Source organism: Melanotaenia boesemani, chromosome 6 (genome assembly GCF_017639745.1).
Source record: "Melanotaenia boesemani isolate fMelBoe1 chromosome 6, fMelBoe1.pri, whole genome shotgun sequence".
NCBI lineage: Eukaryota > Metazoa > Chordata > Actinopteri > Atheriniformes > Melanotaeniidae > Melanotaenia > Melanotaenia boesemani.
Window position 1 is genome coordinate 22,418,086 of NC_055687.1, and position 25,211 is coordinate 22,443,296.

A 25,211-nucleotide genomic window follows, 5' to 3' on the forward strand; every position below is an offset into this window, starting at 1 on the left:
ATCCCTCTACAACCACCCACACACCCGCATACCTAGAGACACACACACACACACACACCCACCTATATACAAACACACCCCCACCCAGGTTCCGGGGCTGCGACCAAGCACCAGGGCACGGACCAACCCCCGGTACGGCACATCCGGACGGGCCCAGCCCCCCCCAGCAGCGGCAGACCCCCCACCCCCAGGAGAGGGGGGAGACCCGACACCCCAGAGCCCGGGGCCCCCACCCGGCCCACCCCGGGCCCGACCGGCCACCCGGCCAGGGGCCGACGGACACCGACCCAGGCACCCCGGCAGCCACCCCCCACCGCCACGAGGCAGTCCCACCCCGGGGCCCACCCAATGCCGCCCGCCCAGACCGGAACCCCCAGCCGACCCAGCAGCGGAGCAGCCGAGATCCCCCCCCCAGGAGACAACCGGAGACCCGAAGCCACCAGGGACCCCCCACCCATATCCACCCCCATCCCAGCGAAGCCGCAATCCTCCACCTACATTAGGTGATGTAGCCAGTCACAGGGGACCAGAGGGAATAAAAGTCATCTGATTGGTTCCTGGAGGAGGCAGACATTGTCTCAATGCTGATGTGATCTAACAGGAGATTTCTAAACTGCTGGATAGACAAATTATTCTTATCTTTCCAGTTCACAAGGATAGTTTTCTTTGCGATGCATAAGACTGCGAGGACCAAGTTTATGGAGTGTATTCCTATGTTAGTGTCACCCAGGTCGCCCAGTAGGCAAAGTGTGGGGTTTGCAGAAAAATTGGTTTTAAACCATTTTGAGAGATCTTCACACACCTTAATCCAGAACCTTTGGACAGGTGTGCAGGACCACAGCGCATGGATGTAGCTATCAGAAGTGTTCTCAGAGCAGTGTGGGCAGATATCTGATGGTGAAAGGCCCATCCTGAACATCCTGTGTCCTGTATAATGAGTTCTATGGAGAATTTTGAATTGTATTAGTTGTATATTTGAATTCTGAGTCATTTTAAACGTGTTTAAACATATTTGTGACCATCTTTTCTGATCAAAGTTATTAGATAAATCATCTTCCCATTTTGAAGTTGGGAGAGATATCCTGTCTTCTAGCTTTGCAAGTAATCTATATATTTTTGATAATAATTTTGGAGTATTAAGATTCAAGAATTCTGCTATTCTGTCAGGAAGCTGCAAGTCTAACTGTACAGGGGTATACTTCTTACATATAATTGATTTTAGTTGGTGGTACTCTAAGAATTTATTGCTGTTGATTCCATACTGTGAGACAATTGTGTTGAAAGATACAAAGTTTCCATTTTCTATTATCTGTCCTAACCGTTGTATTCCTTTAGTCTTCCATTGAGTGAAGTTTATCATCTTTTTGTTCTGCAGGATGTCAGGGTTGTTCCAGATGGGTGTAAGTCTACATGGAAAGAGGGAAGATCTGGTTATCTTACAGAATTCCCACCAAGCCATTAAGGAAAAACGGATGTTAAGGCTTTTAAAGCACTTATATGGTTTAATGGTTGAGCTGATGAACGGCAGGTCAGAGATGACCAAGTCCTCACACAAAGCCTGCTCCACATCTAGCCACGGCTCATCCAGATAACTGGGTTTGAGCCACTTTGAGATGTACTGCAGCCTGTTAGCTATAAAGTAGTGATTAAAGTTTGGTAGATCCAGTCCTCCTCTATCTTTAGTCTGCTGTAAGGTTTTAAGACTGATACGTGACGGCTTGTTTTTCCAAAGAAACTTGGATATGAAAGAGTCCAGAGATTTAAACCAACTGGTGGAGGGTTTAGTGGGTATCATTGAAAATAAATAATTAACTTTAGGTAGAATCATCATCTTAATGGTGGCAACTCTCCCCATTAGTGAGATGGGTAAGCGCCTCCACCGTAAGAGATCATCTTCTATTGTTTTTAGCAGCTGAACATAGTTTAATTTTGTTAAATCTGATAATCTGGGGGAAATATTTATACCTAAATATCTAATGTTTCCTGTCTGTATTTTGATATTAGGGATGTTTTGTAGGTCACAGTTGATGGACATGGCTGTAGTCTTAGACCAGTTAATAGAATAATCAGATATTGATGAGAACTTATTAATAACTGTGATTGTCTCAGAGAGTGATGTTTGTGAGTTCTGAAGGAAAAGTAATACATCATCTGCATAAAGACTTATTTTATGTTCTATGTTTTTGCCCTGGATTCCTTTAATTTCTATATTTTGTCTAATAGCAGCTGCTAACGGCTCTATGAAAATGGCAAAAAGTGAGGGGGAGAGTGGACAGCCCTGTCTGGTGCCTCTCTGTAAGCGGAAGCTTGGAGAAGTTTGATCGTTGGTTTTCACACATGCATTTGGGTTATTATATAATATTTTAATCCACTCTATGAAAGCAGGTCCAAACCCAAATTTGTCTAGTGTTGTAAATAGAAACTTCCAGTTTACCCTGTCGAAGGCTTTTTCTGCATCTAGAGAAATGATTGTGGATTCTAGATTATGTAAAGTAGAGTAATCTATGAGGTTAATTAGTCTACGCGTGTTAGTAGATGAATGTCGACCTTTTATAAAACCTGTCTGGTCCGGATGTATTATAAGAGGGGTTATTTTTTCTATCCTTCTGGCAAGAGCTTTACTAATTATTTTCAGGTCTACATTTATTAAAGATATGGGACGGTAACTGGATGGAAGTGTGGGGTCTTTGCCTGGTTTTAGCAATAGTGTTATATTAGCTAAGTTCATATTTTGCGGTGTTTTTTGTTTTTCCTGTATTTCTAACAACATATTATAAAATGTAGGAGCTAGCGTTGTCCAGAATTCCTTGTAAAATTCTGCTGAGTAACCATCTGGACCCGGGGCTTTATTGTTGGGCATATGTTGGAGAGCTTCGTGGAGTTCATCTACAGTAATAGGTGCATCTAAAGTTATTTTATTTTCATTTTTTAGTTTTGGTAGATTAATGTTGTTTAAAAATTGTTCAATATGTTCATCTGTTGGATTAATCTGTGATTCATATAATGTTTTATAGAAGCTTCTAAACGTGTCATTTATCTTGTCTGGGTCATGGCTGATGTTTCCGTCTTGATCTCTAACAGAGGAGATTGTTATTTTCTTCTTGTTTGTTTTTAGTTGATTTGCTAAAAACTTTCCAGATTTGTTACTATGTTCAAAGTTCTCCAAGCGAAGTCTTTGCACTAAAAACTGTGTTTTTTTATCTATAATTTCTTTAAGCTGCAATTTAGTTTTCCTTATATTATTCATTGTGTGCTCTTCGGGGGAAATGCGGTAAGCCTCCTCCAATGATTTAATCCTGAGTTCTAATTCTAAAACTCTTGCTGTTTCCTTCTTCTTCTTATGTGAGGAGAAGGAAATTATTTTCCCTCGCATTACTGCTTTTCCTGCTTCCCAAAGGAGACACGCTGAAGTTTCAGGCATGTCATTTTTTTCTATATAAATTGACCATTCTTTTTTAAAATAATCAATAAACTCAGGATCTTTCAATAAAGAGGTGTTAAATCTCCAGCTTTTACCAATCGGTTTATTATTTTTGTTTCTCAGAGTGAATGAAACTGGTGCGTGATCGCTGATGCTGATTGGATGTATCTGAGTCTCTGAAATGTCGCCCATTAGTGAATTACTATTTAAAATATAATCTATTCTAGAGAAGGAGTGGTGAACTGAAGAGAAGAAGGTGTATTCTCTTAGTTTAGGATGGTGAGAGCGCCAAGCATCGCAAAGACCAAAATCCTTCATGTACTGTTTGATAGTTTCTGACGACTGCCAGACTCGATGACTACCTGATGTGCTGCAGCGATCTTGTTCAGTCAAGAGTGTAGCAAACAGGGAGTGGAAAAAGGAGGGATCATCTGCATTGGGGCCGTACACATTGGTAATACATAATTTGATATTACAAATAGATAATAAAGTTATCAGAAATCTGCCTTCCGGATCCACTACTGTGCTATCTATGTCAAAATTTAGTCTCTTATTAATAAGAGTAGCTACTCCTCTTTGCCTAGAATTGTAACAAGCTGAGTAAACATGAGGAAACTGAGCTGTTTTAAGAAGATCTATGGTTGAGTTTGTTAAATGAGTCTCTTGTAGTAAGACAATGTCAGCCTGCAGCTCCTGTAATTTATTAAAGATCTTCAACCTCTTCTCCCTGGAACCGGCTCCATGTACATTCCAACAGACGATTTTTAACATGGTTATTGTGAACGGTTTAATGCTTCATGCGTGTTACTGACGTGTGTGTCTTTGTGCGCCCCTCTTGCGTGTTCGCGCGTGTTTGCATGCAGCCTGATTGCGCGCGTTTGTCCGTAAGTTAAATGTCCGTATATGTACCTTAATGCGTGTTCTCTCATACATAAAACGCGAGTGTTCATATGTATCATGTATGGTGCGGCTGTGCGTCCTGACGGTGTTGCGTGCGCTGCTGATATTACGAGCTGGATTACAATTAACAGTGAAAGCGTGAAATAGAAAGATAGTGAAAAGTGAAAAGTGAGAAGAGTGGTGAAACAGAAAACAATACATCGATCTAGATGTAGAGGCTGTGGTGAGACGAGCAGTGTGTTCTACTGTCAGTGATCTATAATGGCGAGTTAAGAGTGATCATTTGAAGAGATTGACTTACAGCACCTGGGATCAGAAGAGCCACGGAGTGACGTCCGGGTCGCGGTACAGTTGTCCATTAATATACAGTTTATCCACCGCGATGACAGCGCGAGCGCCATTAGCCATAGATTTCCTTCTGATGGGAAACAGGACTCTCCGTCGGTCCAGAATCTCTCTCGGATATTGGTCGTTTACTCCGAAGTTGGTTCCCTTCAGTTCGCGGCCCTGGTTCTTCACCTGCTCCTTCTGTTTGAAGCTGACGAACTTCGCTACGATGGGTCTTGGTCTGCTGGACCCGGGTTTCCTCCCGCCGAGCCGATGGACTCTGTGAAAGGAGATGTTTTTTACCGTTTCTTCCGGGAGCTTCAGGTGGGTTTTGATGAAGTTTTTCACCGTGGTCTCGGGGTCCTCCTCCGTCTGCTCTGGAATCCCTGCAAATACCAGGTTCTCTCTCATGCTCCGCGCCTGCAGATCGATCACCGTTTCCTTGATCTTCTTATTTTCATCTGAGAGACGGGTCAAGCCCTCGGTGAGGGATTTTACCGTCTCTCTGAGACCGGCATTTTCTGCAGCCAGACTTTCCACCTGCTTCTGGCTGAATTCTAATGATTCACGTAGCGCCTGGAACTCCTTGTGGAGAATCTCCACCAGACTCAAACGCGCATCAAAACTGCTGAGTTTCTTATCTATGGAGATCAGAACATCTGTTGAGTCGTTCCCCGGTGGTGAAATAGCTCCAGGTGAATCCTCATTTCGCTGTCTCTTGGACTTGGATGAGGTGGAGGGGGTGGAGGTGTAGCTTGGTTTCCCCATGACGATTCTGTCGTAACAACGATCTATAAAATCTGTCAGGCTGGCCAAATCCTCCCCGCTGTGCTCCAGAGTGTAGCTTTTAAAGACACTATAGTCCTACTTTAAAGAATATTTTGATTAAGTTGGCACAAAATACAATCGAATGAAAGTAGAAATGTTTGGGGCGCGCCTAGTTTGAATCTGCCGTCTCCCCCCGGAACTACGTCACCTACAGCATTAGCGTCACTTACCTGCCACCAGCGACACCTACCTGTTGCCAACGCCAACAGAGGAGGTTCTTCTGAGGCTGCTGCCAATGGTTTTTTTTTTTTTTTGTTAATTTATTTATTTTTAACCTGTCCTGTCCAGCATCATAGCAAGCAAAATGATAATCTGGTTGCTGTATCGTGCTGAACAAATTTGCTCTGCCAAAAGGAGGCCTATAGGTAAGGCTTCTCTTGATAATCTGATCTATTTATTTATTTATTTACTTTGAATCACGCAATCTATGTAATCTTGCTAGCCCTGACCGGAGGGGACAGAAAAAGATGGAAAATAGCAAAAAGATGCCAAAGGGAAAGAAGAAAGGAGACAAAAACATCACAGACAGAAGGAAACGACCCTTCAATCCACACCATCACCAGACAACAAACTGTTACACCTGTACATGAACACACCAGAAAATTTTCTACAACTTTTACAAAAAAAAACAAACAAAAAAAAAACAGCTGTTAGTCATGACTGTATCAGCATGCAGAGCATGAGGAATAAAGAGTGATCAGTGATGAAGAGTGGTGAGTGAGATTGTGCAAATGCGACCACGCCTCTATGGAGGTCAGAGGCAGACCAGGGCCGCGCAGAGACCCGGGCCCTCAGCAGCAGCCCTGGAGCACTAACCCAAGCCACCCCACCACGAAGACAACTCCAGCCCCACCCGAAGGGTGGCAGAGGAGATCCCCAGCAAGAGCCCCCCACGGTCTTGGGGCACAGGTCCCAGTGGGCCAAGATCAGCAGCCACCGGCCCCGCCAGGAGCCCAGAGGCGGCTGCCCCACCCCCCAAAGGCAGAGGGCCCGCACCATGCCTAGGAGGACCAGGCCCCCTCAGACAACCACCCAGCGTAGGCCAGCACACACCCCGATGTTCCAGCCGCACACCCCGGGAACCAAGGTACCATCGGCCCCCTCCCCCCACCTTCCACCTACTCCAATCTGCACCCAATATAACCCCACACTCACACCCTCCCCTGTGCCTTACTAACAAGCACTCACTATCACACAGTCACGTCACACATAATCCACCCACCATGCCCTGTGGGGGACACCCCAGGCGGACCAGAGGACAATGAGCCCCCCCCCCAACACAGCACCCACTTCTGACCCAACACCCACAGAGCCAGCAGCCCACTAGTGCAGCCACCCCAGGTCCCGGCCCCTGAGGCAACCACCTCCCCCCACTCGCCCCCGAACACACCTAGGGGGAACAGGGGTGTGAGAGGCCCCCATTACCCTCTCCCTCCCTGCTCCTGACTGTTTATGTAGTGTGTGTTGTTTGCAATTAAAATTGAGGGGCAGTGACCACAATGAGCCGGGAGCTAGGCCACCTAAGTGGCCCCGCCCAACATGCACCGCATGACACGCCCCCCAGGTGTTGTTTGTGTGTTGTGTTTCTTGTGTTCTGGTGTCAAAGTGCAATTTAAACTGAGAGGCGAGTCGCCACGGGGTGCATCCGAGGAGACCACTGAATGGCCCCTTCCGCTCCACCCCGCATTGGCGTGCACGGCTCCCAAATCCCTACATGTGTGTGTGTGTGTGTGTGTGTGTGTGTGTGTGTGTGTGTGTGAGAGAGAGAGAGAGAGAGAGAGAGACAGAGAGAGTGGGAAATAAGAGGGGTCTGGGGATGTAAGTCCAGAGGGAAGTTCACCTCCCCCTATAATCCCCCGAATCCCACTCAGCCCCCCTTCAAACCCCTACACCCCTCCTGCCCCCGGGCCATACTCTGGGTCCCAGGGTGGCAACCAGACACCAGGGCATGCACCAACCCACACTATGGCAGCACATCCGGGCAGGCCCAGACCCCCGGCACATACGGACCCCACCACCTCGGAGGGAGGGGGGACTGTACTCACAATTAAGAAATGAAATACTATATATATACTCTATAAGTGGTTCACAATGTTCACTTTGTTTTTGTGTTGCCATGTTTGGACAGTTTGACATGACCTAACAAGAGGCTGCCTCAGTATGATGCAACAGGCCCAGGGTATCTTTCCAAATAAGGTCCAAATTGTGTGCAGATTTGGACACTTTCTTTGAACACATTACCCTGTCATATTCTAAAATGCCACTCTTATTAAGGAAGAGCATAAAATAAGCATTTTTTCAAAGGAAATTATTAGTAAATTTAATCTAATAAAATAGAACATTAAAATAAAAAGTGACTTTTTATGAAAGTCAGTGCTGCCAAGCAAATCAAACTTTTTTTCTGTTAACCACTAAAAAGGAACATAATTTATGTAAATTTTCAGTTTAATGTATGCAAGTTAGGTTACTTCCATTACCTTTTGATTTCACAGTAAACACAAAATACATCAATTCTTATACAGTAAGTTTCTGCTATGTAAAGGTGCATTGTTTAACTTAAGGAGCATCTAGTGATGTTGCAAACTGCAATTAATTAATTAATTGTCCAACTAGTTTTACTTATGTGGAGCTCCTATTTTAAAGCATTTTTATGCACATCATGTTACTGTATACATATATGGCCACATTCATAAAAGGGGACCTGCTCCTCCCCCCTGTAGATATAAAGGAATCATTCCAGGCATATGCAAAGTAACCCAAAGCTGGTATAAGTGACACATTGTCATCAGCAAAATGGCTTTGAAGTTTTTTTCAGTAAGAATCATAATGATGTAAATGTTATCTGAATTGTAGAATAAAACCTGAATAGTTGTGAAATAAAAATACTACACTGCTCACAAAAATTAAAGGAACACTTTTTTTATTGGGCCTGGCATGAAATCAGTTAAACCTGTCTGATAATTTTCTGGTTGGTTAAGCAGCTGAGGGCATCGTTAATCACTTTCAGCTGTATTGGTGTTCATGGAATTAACAACAGGTGCACCACAGTGGCAACAATCAGAAAACCCTCAAAACAGGACTGGTTTTACATGTGGAGGTCATTTCAAGTTTCTCCCTCTTGATCTTTTTTGGCTGATTTTTCACTCGTGCTGGTTTTGGCTTGAGTAATCATCTCTACTGGCAGTATGAGGCGATTCCTTAACCCTACAGAAGTTGCACAGGTTGTCCAACTTCTCCAGGATGGCACATCCACACGTGCTGCAGCAAGAAGGTTTAATGTGTCTCCCAGCACAATCTCCAGAACATGGAGGAGATTTCAGGAGACTGGTGGTTATTCTCGGAGAGCTGGACAGGGCCGTAGAAGGTCCTCAAGCCATCAGCAAGACCGATACCTGCTCCTTTGTGCAAGGCGGAACAGGCTGAGCACTGCTCGTGCCCTACAGAATGACCTCCAGAGGGCCACTGGTGTGAATGTCTCTACCCAAACAATCAGGAACAGACTTCATGAAGGTGGCCTGAGGGCCCGACGTCCTGTAGTGGGCCCTGTGCTCACTGCCCAGCACCGTGGAGCTCGACTGGCATTTGCTGAAGAACACCAGAATTGGCAAGTCCGCCACTGGCGCCCTGTACTTTTCACAGACGAGAGCAGGTTCACCCTGAGCACCTGTGATAGACGTGAAAGAGTCTGGAGAAGACAAGGAGAACGTTATGCTGCCTGCAACGTCGTTCAACATGACAGGTTTGGTGGTGGGTCAGTGATAGTCTGGGGAGGCATATCCATGGAGGGACGCATAGACCTCTACTGCCTAGGAAATGGTTCTCTGACTGCCATAAGGTATCGAGATGAAATCCTTCAACCCATTGTCAGACCCTACGCTGGTGCAGTAGGTCCTGGTTTCCTCCTAATGCACGACAATGCCCGGCCTCATGTGGCAAGAGTATGCAGGCAGTACCTGGAGGATGAAGGAATTGAAACAATTGAATGGCCTTCACGATCCCCTGACTTAAACCCAATAGAACATGTGTGGGACATTATGTTTCGATCCATTAGGCGCCGCCAAGTTGCTCCTCAGACTGTACAACAGCTCAGGGATGCCCTCATACAGATCTGGGAGGAAATGCCACAAGACACCATCCGTCGTCTCATTAGGAGCATGCCGCGACGTTGTCAAGCATGCATACAAGCTCGTGGGGGCCACACAAGATACTGAAAAGCATTTTGAGTTGCAGAAATTAAGTTTTTGAAAAAATGGACTAGCCTGCCACATCTTCATTTCACTCTGATTTTAGGGTGTCTACACAATTGAGCCCTCTGTAGGCTGAAAACTTTTATTTCCATTAAAAGACTTGGCATCCTTTTGTTCCTAAGACATTGCCCTGTTGTTATTTGTATAGATATCCAACTTCATATTGAGATCTGATCTATCTAATGTGTTTCTTTAAAGTGCTCCTTTAATTTTTGTGAGCAGTGTAAAATGCAAGTACCACATTAGTTCAGCAACCAAGTTTAAGTACTCTGTTCTATGGTGAGTGAACTTTTGAAATGTTCAGCAAATGCCTGTTTGCATCAAAATTACTCAAACGCAATTGTATCAAACATATCTTTTAGTAACTTCACAAGTAACTAAACATTTAGAATAAAGTGTCTTTATACAAAATCAAGAAATCCAGTGTCTTAATCAATAGCTTACTTTTGTAATCTATAACAATGAATAAAAACGCTTCAACAATTGCCTGATCACAAATGATCAATATATGTGTTCTGTAAACATCAAAAACTTCAGTTTGATGCAAACACATAAATACAATTCTCTGTAAACAATACACAACCTGCTTGATACCAACAGATAAATGAATACTTGTAAACAATTTGATAACCTGTTTTTTCACAACCGATTAACATTTTTTTTTCTGTAACAGATATATTTGAATATTTTGTTAGAATGCGTTTTCTGAAATAAGAATGTGTGTGCATTATAATAGGTCTGTAATAAACATCTGTGCTGATGACTGCATGTGTTTGTTTGAACATTGAGTATGGAGGTAGTGAACTCTGTAACAATATTTTAGCGTAAAACAGTCAGCAGTAATATTAGACGCCATACATCCAGCCTACGAAATATCCATTAGCCAGATCTTGCTCTCTAGAATGGAATTGAATTCACTGCGGAAGTCAGGAAAATGATCATAGCTGTCAGTTTCAAGACCATACTACATGTATGGGCAACAGGCCGTCTTGTGAAACTCCTCTGAACAGCAAACTCCACCTTGATTTGACCAGAAATCAACAAATCAGAGCCAGTACAAAACCTTAAATATCTTCCCCGCTTTTCCTCATTAAGTTTCCTGATGTATCTTTTTAGGTGCTGGGACAACGTTATTTCAGGCAAAGTATGAAGAGGGCTTGAAGGAAACATCTCTTTAGACAACATAGTTGGCATCCACAGACAGAGTGATGGGATCGCTGATTATGTTTATAAATGTGTTTGAGCTTGTTGGATTTTCACGGGTTATTGATGGCTCAAATCTTTCTTCAGAGATAAAAAAAAAACACCTCTTGAAGGGGACTGTGAGGTTCATTTATAAATCCCAACTGATTTCTGTCCCTTCTAAATTCCAATGTTGACTCTTCATCAGCTGGCTCTACAGTGACACATGAATAGCAGTACTGGCAAAGCTAAGCTCATCATCAGACTCCTCACTCACCAATACTTTTGGTTTAGTTGATAAGTAGAAACGCAAAATTGGGAGTTTTACAGTGCTGTAAATGCTTTCAATTAAAACATCTTTGGGAAGGGGATTTTGCTTGAAGTTCCAAACATCAAATTCAAAGTCAGATCTGACCTGCTTTGTCACTTCATTATCAGTGTGAATCCATCCTATTTCAACATTTCTTGTGGACTGTTTTGCTCTACGTTTTGCTTTGTCAGATGTTTCTGGCTCTTCTTCCTCTCTGTGGGTTTCCTTTCTAAATTTCAGTTTCTCTCTTAGTTTCTCAAAAAGACCCTGTTTTCGCTTTGATGGGTTTGTGTTAAGCTTGCAAAAATTGAACAGCGCAATTCTGTCTCCATATGATGGAAGATATTGGGCCAGTTGAACATCTTCCATTAGCAGAATGACCTCTTTGTCAATCTGGAGATAGGACAGAGACAAGACTATCAACTTCAGATGCAAAAGAACAATAAATCTATGCAAAGTGAAAAGCAAATTGAAAGACATTCATCAATTGTGATAAAAAAAATTACTAAAGTTATGGTTCAGCTTATTTGACGTATGGCTGCATGATGTATTATCAAGTCTTATTTTATCCACCTGAAATGGGGCAACCAAGAAAATATGTATTCATCTTAATTGTATACTGAATTTTAAACGTTTTTGGCGAGTTCCATAATTACAGTCATCAAACAGCCATGTCATTGGTGATTACATTCCCTCAGCCATATAATGTCTCTGTTCTGACACTAAAGTGCAGCTGTCATGATAGCAGTGTGCATCAAGTGCACAAAATGGTCACTAAGAAGTTTCCTACATCCCTTTAAACTGGAACTTCTTGCTAGTAAAATTCATGCTAAGGTAATAAGCTCTCCGAAAAGACTTTCATGTTTATAAATGTGGTCCTGAGTCATGAGTAATGACTTAAAGACAAACTTCTCAAAGCTTCATTTTTTGCCCCCCTTGAGTAGCAAAAATGGTTGGGTGGGTGACAGGTTCATCTTACAGTACATTCAGAACAGTACCTTTTGCTCTTCAATCAAATTGACTGTTTCCTCTGGGACACCTCTACATCTCAAGAAAGATGCAACATCTGTCAGTTTCTCTGTCATCATGGATCTGTAGCATAAAAATTGTATAATTTAAATAGAAAATTATTTGCAAAAATGACCCACTTGCCCGCTATATGTGGCATAAAAACAGTGTGGGGCACCATACACTTTGGCAGACCAGAAAGTAGAGCGTTTGTGACTTTTCACTACTCATTACAGCATGCATTATCTGTATTTATTATTTGTTTGCATGGGTTTAATGCCAGTTGCAATCTAAAATACAGTCACATAGCTACCCATGCAACAGCATCGTTAGGACTAAAAACATTAACAAATGCTACCATATTATAATTAAAGGAAAACTCTTCTATTAAGACTGCATGAGCTGTTTATTCATTATGTTATGCTTTTAGCAGATGCTTTTAAACAATGCAACTTACAAGAAGAAGATAAACAATCAAGGTACATAGATTTCTTCTATCATATGTTTATCATAAAAAAAAACCCAATCAAATCAACAATCAAAAAACAAAAACAACCAGGACATCTGCCTGGCTTCTGCCACGATTAAACACATTCACATTAATGGTGGTTTCTTAGCTGTTTTAACAATTTATCCATATTGTAATGTAACATTTATTTAAACTGTCCCAAAGTGGCTTATCTTGCTATTTTGCCACACAGCTTAACTATCAGTAGTTTCACTGGCTACCACAATGACTGGAGTTTGCATCTATGTGCAACTTTTTTCTCCACCATTCAAATCGGGGACATTTTTGAGTGGGGACAGGTCGGTGTAATTGGGTACTGTCCCCGAAAATCGTCGATGTCTGGTCACACTAAGTTTGAGTACACAGTCTCCATTCTTCCTCGTAACGTCACATGCCATTCATTAAACCGTCACAATTATGCCGAAGCTGATGAATGAAATTAAACATAAATGTAGCATAGTTAAGCTAATCCATAGGCTACCTAAAAACTCAGTTTTCTCATGACATTAGAGAGGCACCCAACTGCAGTTAGGATGGGGGACAACAGCGCCGCCATACCTCAACTCTATTCCGGAATGCAAGAAGACCTTGACGCCTGAATGCTTTCTTTGTGGGGCAGCAACACGTGCTTGCGTCCAGAACCCGACAAATAATTTCTTCTTCTACTGGCAGTAAGACGTGACGGAGAAAGAACGTACTTAAAGATGTTTTAATTATCATCTATCTAACAAGTGGTATCGTCTCTAATATGTATTTTTTTGCTATCTACAAATACAATATATAAAATTTTTAGAGGTCATTGGCTGCTGTTTCTTCGCCAAGTCCGCCTTTGAGATTTATGCAACAATGCGGGCTAACATTAGCTTTGCTAAAGCGAGTGTACACTTTCGCTTTTGATTCGGTGGACCGGGCTAACGTTAGCTTTGCTAAGAAGCTGTCCTTTTAATCAGAAGCTTGGCAATGTTGTATGGCAATTTAATTTGCCTTTTGGTGGGTTATGGTGTAAAATATATTTGTGCCCAGTCACTTCCAGTACCTGACCTTAATCAGTGTAAACAAATAGCATAATAGTCACTGCTAATGGCAGTTTTAATAATTTTGTAGATACACAGAGTTGTAATTCCTCCTCCATTTGCTTTCTGTATTGGTAAAGGATACTCATTGTACAACCTGTCAGCTTGTAATACAAGCTGTTTACTAATAAGTGTTCTGTTGACCTTCTCCTGTCCAGATAATACCCCTCTGGAGTGAAACCTGTTGTCTGGATTTGGGTGTCCTCTCTGCCTTCATTTCAAGACTGCAAGTGATGGGGGGGATCGAGAGGGATTTAAGAAAAAATGCTGCAAATGCAGTACATTTCCAGGATATGTAGAATTTGTATATTTGTTATTGCTTGTGTAAGGCTGTCATATTGTAACTGTTATTGCTTTGAGTTCTACGCTTGGCATGCTATTATAATCACCCCAGATTAAAAACAAACCAGGTGTCTTCATTTAGTCCTACTTACCTTACTCCAGGACTCCACAGTCAAGACTAACTCAACCAAATCTAAACTATATTCATAAAAACCAGTTAAACACTCCACTTTAAATAGTTTGGATTAGGTACTACTCCTGTATTAAGTCCTTTTTGTGCAAGATGCCAGTCATATAAACATGTTTAAGACAAATTACTTTCCTTTTACAGAAAACGTCATCTGCAGGTGCAATTTGTCCTGCTGAGTTAGAGGTCACTTCCATTGTCCTTTTTGTGACAAAACTGTAATCCGTAAGGATGACACAACATTACATCTGACCGAATGTAAAAAAAAAAACTCTTGCTTTAACGTTATTGCAACAGAAAGGACAGTTGCTCGTGTTGCCATTAAAATGAAATGCTTTCAAACTGACTCTTCTCAGTTTTTATTCAGTTATTGCTTTTGACAGATTTGTCATTGTTTACATTGAGCTTGCTGTGCAAGCATAACAATTGTATTGTGTATGTGTGTTTAATTTCAAAATCATAAATTGTTCTTTCTTTTTATGTGGTTAGACTGCTGTACCTAGATGTGGAGTCTCTGGAGTGACTGCAGTGCTAAACGTGCAAGGGCTGGCTGAACAAAGATTGTGCAGGAAAATGCCACAAACTATAAAAAAAATGGGCCATTCATCAGTGGATGTGCAGATTCCCTTGACAGGACAAGGCCCGACACCATTTTCTTGTTAATGTCTTGGGGGTCACATAAGAATAACAGAAGCAAAAAGCAGCAAAAGATCAACATTTTGCTGGCATACTGCACTTCTTTAAGAAAATCTAAATGAATGTTGATTTAAAAATAGTAAAATGCCAGCTTGGGAGCATTACTAATCCTAAATCCTTTTCATCTTTACAACAAAAAGGTATCGTTCGGTTGTCTAAAACCATGTCTTTTTAAGACAGTCATTAAACATAAAATAATTTGGAGGTATTGTAAATCTGATATGAGCATTAGTCAGTTTTTAAAAACACGGAAACCAGTATTATGTTAGTACTATAAAATTACATTTAAAAAAATGATTGGCCATGTAGTTTATAAAGTCACTACAGTCATGAAATCTTTCATTTTTGCATATGCGGCTTGAAAATCTTATATATATATATATATATATCATTGTCTGCAGAATTGTGAATACAGTTGAGAGAGGAGGGATTCTGGCAGTGTTTTCCAAGGATCAGATAAAGGTAATTATTAAACATATTTTGCTGTTAATAATTACATCATCTTTCACTGATTACATGTTCACCTTTTTTTCATTCAGACATTGCATGATGATCTGATGAATGGAAAGATGCGTTCCAACAGACTGTATCTGTGGCAGAATCCATCTCCCTCTCTCCAGCTAAAACAGCACCTAAAGCTAAGGGTGCTGAATTTAAGTGACCAGCAGGTATATTAAAAGTGTTATCAGTCACTTGTATGTATGTGTGTTCATATTTATAACGTATTTAAAGATGGATTTTTTGCTTTGCACTTTTTTCCAGCAGATTTTTGAGCTTCTGAGGGTGATTTAGGAGGTCACAGGTCTAGGAGCCTGGATAAGGGGAGATCAAACTTCTAGACTTCGTGTTTGATGTCATGCTCCCAGAGGTAATATGGTCAGTTTTGCTGGCTTGGGAAATGAGAGTAAATTATTGGTTGAGTTTGGTCAATATTTTATTCATTTGAAACTTGTAAGAAAAAAAACAAAAGTGAACTCTTTAGAGCACCACATAGTACGATTGGATAATTTAACTGTTTTTCAGATCCTGATAAGCATCCTGGACGATGAAGGACTGACCCAGCTACAAACTGGGGTCATAATGGCCAGTGGCAGACTTCTTTAAGTGTAAACCTCCATTTTGTTTATTCATTGTTCATTTTTTACTCCTAATTTTGGAATATTCAGTTTTATTTGCTCATCATTTTTGTTCAAGCTTTTGCCTTTTTTCCTTTGTTGTTAAAAGATTTAGTGATGGAAAATAAAGTTAATTGCAAATATGAGAACTTCTAAGTCAATTTCTTAATGTTACCGGTGTGATGGTGTCAACAAAATACTTGATTAATTAAAAAAAAAAAATCATTTCAGTGATAACAGGGTGTTTGTTTTGTTCAGGAAACAATTATGATGATGATTAACCCGAAGAAGACTAAACATACTGTTACCACAGTGTTATGTAGAGGGTGTCCTTTATGTCCAGCACCTTAAGCAGCATTTTCCTCTGGACAGTCACATCTCCCTTAGCTCCAGAACTAATCGGTTTGATCACTTTCTTTAGGGCTTAGGTTCTGGTTCTGCTGCCCCAGCAGATGCTGGAAAGCAAATTGCACTTTCTACAACAGACTTACAGAAGACATAAAACAATCAGACATCGAATGATTTTAGCTTCCTTAAGAAGTACGCTCACTCCTTTCCTCTAGACTGCTACTCAATTTGGGCCCACAAGGGACAAAGCCTTGCAGGTTTTCAGTGTCTCCATAATTGAGTCAGCTGTTTTGGAGCAGGGAATCCAGGGAGGTATCTTCCTGGAATTTATGGAGCTTCTCACAACAGAGCAGCTGAATTTTATCAAAAGCACTTGAGAAATTGAAGAGCATGATCTTTAAAGTGCTGCCTGATTGGTCCAGGTGAGAGTGGGCTCTGATGCAGGTAGATGATGGCATCTTAAACTCCAAGAACAGTACGATAGGCAAACTGTAATCAGTCCTGAAAGTTGTTGAATTGCTTGGAGGTGAGTTTATAAAAGCCCTAAGGACTGATATGATGTCAAGTTGAGTTTAACTGGATTACAGGAATAATATGCTAACAATATGAAAATGCAATGGTTACCTGGATACCGTGTCTCATACATATGCATATATACATACTATTTACTAATAAGTTAGGAATATTCAACTTTCTGGTGAAATTGACACAAAATGTCTGTAGTTCACAAAACAATGATATATCATGAATGTAAGACATTTAAGTACAACCCGAAATGGTAATTCCTTCAAAACAATTTATAGATAGAACAGTTAACAATGGTGAGTATATGCTACATAAACAGTGTCATGGGTTGGGTATTGCCTGAACTGATGGTGTCTAAATATACTGTTTACATACAAGCTGTCCTTGACCCAGACTATTTACTGGTCCATTCATGGTTCAGACACTTCTTTTGGTTTATTTGTGGTTAATAATCTTAATGAAGAGCAAGATGTTGTGCAATAAATACATAAGTTTATCAATAAAGGTTATAGTGCAACATAGATACATTCTGACATCAAAAGCCAAATATCCTTAATTTGTAAGTTTATTTGTTCTATTAATGTTGTGTAAATATTGGAATGTTTTAATATTTGAATGAGCACATTGGCGATCAATAAAGATACACATGCTCATTAAATGACAGTTTTGAAGCTTTTCAAGAGTATTAGAGTAGTGACCGTCAACTATAATGGTTTCATATTTGATTCCAGATGAATTACATTCTCTTATGGGTGCAACGGTGTATAAAAAGTGTTTTGCTGCTTAATTTAAGCAGGCCTTTTAAATCTGAGAAATATAATGATTATGTTAATAATATGCCGAATAATAATTATCTTTAGTATTAAACGGACAACCACATCTACTTTTGACTGAAACATTGATATTTTTTTCCATTCATTATGTAATCAACTTACTGTAAACAAACACTGTTGAACATCTGTCTGTGATTATTATTGAACAATTACATAGCAGTTGTTTAATTTTTTTCCACCATAAATTTGAAAATGACAAAGAAGTCAAAGTCATTGTCAACTTTATTGTCAATTCTGCAATATGTACAAGACATACAGAGGATCGAAATTGCGTTTCACTCAAACCCAAGGTGCAGACAATAAACATTTAACATACATCTTCAAGTAAAAAAAGTCTCTACTATGCTATACTATAAGAAATAAAAAACAAAAAATATAAATAATGAAAAAGGCACAAGTAGCAGCAACATATTGGGTAATGTTGGACGTTTTGTGGGCCGGGGCAGCGAGGGGAGGGGGGGCAGGGCAGGGAGAGAGTTCAGCATCCTGACAGCCTGGTGGAAGAAGCTGTCCTTCAGTCTGCTGGTCTTGGCGCTGAGACTCCGCAGTCTCCTCCCTGATGACAGCAGACTGAAGAGGCTGTGTGACGGGTGGGTGGGGTCACCAGCGATGCCGAGAGCTTTGCTGGTGAGGCGGGTGCAGTAGATGTCGTGGAAGGAGGGTAGAGGGGCCACGATGATCTTCTCAGCTGTTCTCACGATGCGCTGGAGGGTCTTGCGGCAGGACACGGTGCAGGAGCCATACCACACTGTGTTAGAGCTGGACAGGATGCTCTCCACAGTGCCTCTGTAAAAAGTCTGCATGATGGGGGCCGGGGCTCTAGCTCTTCTCAGCTTGCGGAGGAAGTAGAGGCGTTGATGGGCTTTCTTGGTCAGTGCTGTTGTGTTGTTGGTCCAGGAGAGGTCCTCTGAGATGTGTACACCCAAGAACTTGGTGCTGCTCATCCTCTCCACAGCAGCACCGTTGATGGTCAGAGGAGCATGTTGGGAGTGGTCTCTCCTGAAGTCCACAACAGTCTCCTTTGTCTTCTCAACGTTCAGAGAGAGATTGTTGTGTGTGTACCACAAGGCCAAACGGTTCACCTCGCTCCGGTAGTTTGTCTCATCCCCGTTTCTGATGAGACCCACAACAGTCGTGTCGTCCACAAACTTGATGAAGAGGTTTGAGATGTGCAGTTGGGTGCAGTCGTGGGTCAGCAGGGTGAAGAGGAGGGAGCTCAGCACACATCCTTGAGGGGACCCCGTGTTCAGAATGATGGTCCTTGATGTGTTGCTGCTGACCCGTACTGCCTGTGGTATCCCGGTCAGGAAGTCCAACAGCCAGTTGCACAGCGCTGAGCTAAAGTCAATAAACAGCATTCTGGCGTATGATGTTTTTGAGTCCAGGTGAGTGAGGGTAGAGTGCAGGGCAGTGGAGATGGCATCATCGGTCGAGCGGTTGGGACGATATGCAAACTGGAAGGGGTCCAAGGGGGGGGGGGGCAGATTTGACATGTTCCATGACTAGCCGCTTGAAGCACTTCATGAGGATGGGGGTGAGTGCAACCGGGCGGTAGTCACTAAAACAGGAGGGTGAGGACTTCTTCGGGATAGGGATGATGGTGGTGGCTTTGAGGCACGTGGGAACAACACCCGGACTCAACGAGGTGTTAAAGATGTCTGTGAAGACATCTGTGAGTTCTGCTGCACAGTCCCTCAACACGCGTCCAGGTATGTTGTCTGGACCAGGAGCTTTGAAAGCGTTGGTCCTGCTGAGTGCTCTCCTCACCCTGTCTGGGGTCAGCGTCAGCGCCTGGTCGCCAGGAGGGGGTGGTGTCTTCTGTGCAGGCATGCTGTTGTGTGCCTCAAAGTGAGCAAAGAAGTCGTTCAGCTCTTTCAGCAGCGAGGTGTTGCCATCACAGGTCTGCCGTGGGGGTTTGTAGTCCGTAATGGTCTGTATTCCCCTCCACAGGCTCCGTGTGTCTCTGCTGTCGCTGAAACGGTGTGATATTTTCCTGGAGTACTGCCTTTTAGCCTCTCAGATGCCACAGGACAGGTTGGCCCTGGCTGTCCTCAGGCCCACCTCGTCTGTGTTCCAAGCCTTCAGGAGCCCGTGGACCTCTCCTGTCAGCCATGGCTTCTGATTGGCCCGAACAGAGATGGTCTTTAGTTCTGTTACATCCTCAATGTACTTTGTGATGTAGGCGATGACTGTGTCTGAGTACTCCTGAATGTCTGTGTTGTTATTGTTGGTGGCGGCCTGTCTAAAAGCATTCCAGTCTGTGCTATAGAAGCAGTCCTTTAGTGCCTCTGAAGACCCCTCTGGCCACACCCGTACCTGCTTGCGAACTGGTTTGGTGACTTTAACCAGTGGTCTGTATGCAGGCATTAGCAAGAAAACAACAACCCCAGTCAGCTGCAAAATTCATAAACATATAATCCTGTTTTATTGCAACAACCATCCACTGCTCTCTTACCATGACCAATATGGCAGACGCATTGTTCGTATCCTAGCAACGGGCCGAAGCGGCGTCTGTTTTTGCAGAGGAAGAACAATTTCCAGTGGCGAGGTCATGTGACTTCCAGAATAGAGTTGAGATATGGCGGCGCTGTTCTCAGCCATCTTAACTGCAGTTGGGTACTCTTGTGTGACATTAACTTTGCCTGTGTTGCACTCTGGCATGCTTGATTATCCACTTACTGGTACATTATACTCGTAAATTTACGACTTTATTCTTGTAAATGTATGACTTTATTCTCGTAATATTACGACTTTATTCTCGAAGTCTGTAAAAAAACATTTTTGTTCCTGTGGCCCTAATACTCCGTCGTAGATGTGTAACTAACAATATATTTGACTTTTTACATTACCCTACATCTACGTTACATTACAGTAGATGAGCAAATTATTTTGTATTACAAAACATTTGCAGACACTACAGATACACTGTGACTTACAATTAAAGTGCTATTTTTACTACAGTTAATTTCCTAGGAGGGCAACTTGTTAAAGGAGTTAGATGATATCTACATATATTTGCCCTGTGAAGGCAAAGTGTCAGGGGACTGAATGAATGAATGAATGAATGAATGAATGATATACACCTGTCTACAAAATAATGGTAATATATAAGTTTAAGTCAGTTGTCAAATTAACAGAGCTAAAGTAAGCCCACTAAGTTACCGTAGTAACAGTTGCCATGTCCATCCAAAAAATATGCATACGACTGTTTGTAACATTACGTTCATTGGTGAACTGAAATAGCAAGATTTGCTGCCAGAAAATTTATTTTACTAATTAGCCATGACTTCAACCATGGTAGACAGTAGGTTAAAGTGCAAAAACAACCCCCACTAGCCAAAAATGAGGGGAGTTTTCTGATTGGTCAATTCTTGGTTGTGGTTGGGCGGGGCTTCAGACGATTCCTCGAGATGTGATTGGTGGGTGGGCTCAATTCTTGTTACAAGCCTAGAGGTGATTGGCTATCACTACCAAGAATTACCTCAACCTACAAGCGCCCTGGGGTGCCAACCAGCCACTATAACCAAGGATAAAACAATGATTAATTGTTGCAGTATCAAAGCCAGCAACTAAAAACTAGAAGATACAAGAATTGTATAAATTAATTCATTATTTGTAGAAGACAACATTTCTCTAATTTGTGAGATTCAGTGTTGTTTTTCACATATTTTTTTCTGGTCAGGGTGAAAGTTGCAAAACCATCTAATAAGTGAATATCTTCAATCTCCAATGCAATTTTTCTGGATTTGTTTGTTTGTTTTTGCATGTAATTTATCAGTCAAAAAAGAAGAAAATATTAAATGGGAAAATGAGTAGTCAAAAATTTTCCCTCAAATGCATAAAGTAATCATATTTCAGAGACAGACTAAAAAGAGTATATACTGTCAAATCCAAATGCTTTTGCAGCACATTTAAATGTTAATTTATTCTGGTATTCATTTGCACCTCTGGATCTTCATTGTGCACCTCAAAATCCATACAGATAAAGATTGTAAATCCAGTTTTTCAAATCAGGATACACTGCACATATTCATGCACATATACCGTAGTACATGCTTTGAAACATACAAACCTCACGCTGCTTAGATTTAAGAATCAGACAAAACGCTCTGTTTCCTCATTTTAAGAGTTTTATTACAAACGGTAATATAGTTTAATAGTAAAAACAGTCACAGAAATTTCTAGACTCTCCTCCACTCTCCAACCTGTTGTTTATCTCTGGATATTCCAATTTCCTGATTCAGTGTCAACTGACTGCAGCTCAACACTGTTTCCCTGTAAGGCCATCATCTGACTCCTACTTGTTAAAACTAAATACAGAAACATTTGCCATGTCCTGACTTAACCTCTACATTAGTCTGTATGCAAATCTTAAATAAGTGAGCATCCACAAAGGCCAAAATAGAATTTTCAACAAAGAGAAAAGAAATAATGTTTATTTCATGTTTCATCAATAACATTGAAATATTTTTATGTAAAAACAGACACATCTGGTTTCTAAAGGCACACATTAAAAAAGGGCAACCGTAATAAGTAATTAACATTTTGCCTTTCCTTTACATCGTATCTTACTAAAATGTTTTCACCATTGTCACACACGCATGTACTGAAAGAAGAACAGGGGTGTTAACTCTTTAATTAAACCAATATGATAAGAAAAACTGGACAATGATGCTGCTGTCTTCATCAGCTAAGAGAACAAGACCAAAGAAATAAGTGGCCCCACCAACAGCAGCAGGCCGGCGCTTGCACTGCTGGCACTGTTGCAGAAGTCGCCCTGACAGCAGCTCACTTCTGCCCCAAAATATGCTGAAAACTGCGGATTTGATGCAACTGTGCACATCGTCTTGGAGGCACAGCCCTTCACTGTCATCTTATTTCCTCCTACAGCCGCTGAGAGAATAAAAACAATGTTATAACTTTAGATTCACTGTTTAATATTAGAACTACTTAACATTGTTCAGAGCAGAGAAGAGATGTAGAGGAGGATAGAGGAAGCAGCAGGTCTCTTACCTGTTGTTTTGATGCAGTGATCCTCAGTCCCTTCGCAGTTTACAGTTTTAGTGCATGTTTCTCCATCACAGGTGAAGCACTTTTTGCCATTTGGAGAGGATTGGCTGGCATCTGCAAAATAAAACATCAGTTATTAGAGAAATAAAAGAGTGATGAAGCAATAAAAGTAATGTTTCCTTTTTAATGTGTGATTTAACAGTTTGAAAACCTAGAAGTATAATTATTGTGTGGAAATAATCCTGGAAGTTTCTCTCAGTTACAAATACTAATTAAAAACTAGCAAATGAAAACTTTCATAACCTTAAATAAAAATTGTGGCATGAATTTTACCTTGTGCCATTTTTTCTGATGCAACTTATCTTGATGAGGAATATTTATTATCACTATTATTATTATTAGTAGTAGTAGTAGTAGTAGTAGTAATGGTAGTATTTGTGTTATGGTCACTAATAAGATTATTATCATTATGTTGAAAGTTGATCATTTAAACCACAAGGTTAGAAATGACTTGTATAAACTAGTAAGGGATGCTATACTTCAGAGTCAGGCTCTGAAGTAGCAAACAAATGATCTTTTTTAGCACTTAACATGTTTTTTTGGCCTGATATTACTGCAATCTTTTTACACACAGTATAAATTCAACAAACTATAGTTAGAACAACATGGCACAACTTTAAATGAACAAGAATGGAAATTACCAGGAGCAGGTTGGCTGTTGCAACGGTCAGAGTTGCAGCACTTGCTGGTCAGCATGGTTTTGACAACTCCATAGTTGACTGAACCAGTAATACATTCTTGAGCCAAAGTACAACCCTTTGCTTGAATATCAGAAATTTGTGAAACTCCTGCAACCAAACAATTGTAGACTGAGTCAGTGCCAAGAAGGGGATCAATGACCAGTGCATATCCCAAAACGTACCTGCATATGTTAAAACTCTGTTTGCTCCACACTGATGATCTGCTGTGGGACATTGTTTGGTTGTCGTGCAACTTCCAGAGAGTCCCGGTACACACTCATAACATGTCAGGGTGTCGACTGTAAAAACAATAAGCATAAGGAGCATTTACTGTCAACAAAGTAGCAACAATACTGCGTTACCACATTAATCCTGAAGGAAATTATTCAGAACTATGAACAATGGTGCCACTTAATATTTTTTAAAAAGGGCAATATAGAAAATACCTAAAACAGGCAAAAAATGAAATAAAGAGCATAAAAAGAAAAACATGATTACAGATAATTAACTAGATAATAGTTTTGTTTTGTTTGTTTTTCTTAGAAGAGATAAGTAATAATACAACAATAATGAACAGAAGAAAGCTTACCTTTTGGAAGAAGCCAGATCCCAAGGACCAGAGTAAAGAGATGCATTGTATTGTTGGGAAACAAGTGGGTTTCACTTCGCTCTGTTCTGGTTTTAAGTAGGTCCTAGGAAGGCTCCTCCTTCCTGCACCAGTGTCTGTTAACTTGCCCTCAGTAAATATTAAATTCACATAAAACTGATTATCTTTTGGGTTTTTTTTTTGTTGTTTTTTTTCAGCTGTGCAAATTTTAATTATGTTTTCACCCTCGATTCATCAGAAATTTCACACTATTCTTTATATAAATCATTTCCACAAGTGTCATAATTTAACTGCAATTTTAGTGGGTAAAGAAACAGCTACAGTACATATAGTTAAATTTGTATATATTTTAGAACTGACAAAAATTAAAAACATTTAATAAGATTAATCAGAGTTTACAAATTATTCATGATTATTCACCATTCGCAACTATACCTGAAATATGCCCGTTTTTACTGTATTGTATCAATAGAAAGAGCAAGCACCTGCTTACAAACATTTAGTGTTAGCTGACCTCTGCTTGGGTTTTTCGTACTGTTATTCTTTCGATGATCATATTATTGATAATGATTAGTTCTATATTACATATAATCAAAACACAGAACATTGAAAAAAAAAAAAAAAAAAAAAAAAAAACACTCATTTGTGCCCCCCTTTTAACTGGTCAGTGCCCCTGCCTGGCCCCCCATCACAACTTTTTTAGACCCACCCTTGCAGAAATTTAAATACTTTCTACCACCTGACAAGGACCTTTTTAGTGAATGGTTTTGCTCTTTTTTGTATCTCAAAATCACGGTTCTGGGATGCACTTGCATTGTTACCTTGCATCAACGTGGCCTACGTGCCAAATGAATGCTAGGAACACATGGAGGCCATGATACTTACGTGGAGCGGCGCTAACAGCAAGTTTTTTTTTTATATATTTAAAAATGAATTATATAAATTAATGCCAATACAATTAGAATATTCATATATTATTTATTAATTAATATACTTGTTACAGTGAGTCAGACGGGCAATGGTTTCAGGACCCCCAGGTGCTGACACTGAACAACCAGACGACA

At 40.9% G+C, this 25,211-nt stretch overlaps 1 protein-coding gene across 1 annotated transcript; it reads right to left on the minus strand.

Moving 5' to 3' along the window:
* Positions 1 to 22,208: 22,208 nt before the first annotated feature.
* On the minus strand, positions 22,209 to 24,220 carry LOC121641461 (urokinase plasminogen activator surface receptor-like). Its single transcript, XM_041987598.1, has 5 exons — positions 24,130 to 24,220; positions 23,723 to 23,839; positions 23,502 to 23,648; positions 22,804 to 22,914; positions 22,209 to 22,683 (listed from the first exon to the last, which is right to left on the minus strand). The coding sequence occupies exons 1-5, from the start codon at positions 24,173 to 24,175 to the stop codon at positions 22,481 to 22,483; spliced, it is 624 nt and encodes a 207-aa protein (XP_041843532.1). The 5' UTR covers positions 24,176 to 24,220; the 3' UTR covers positions 22,209 to 22,480.
* Positions 24,221 to 25,211: the final 991 nt, after the last annotated feature.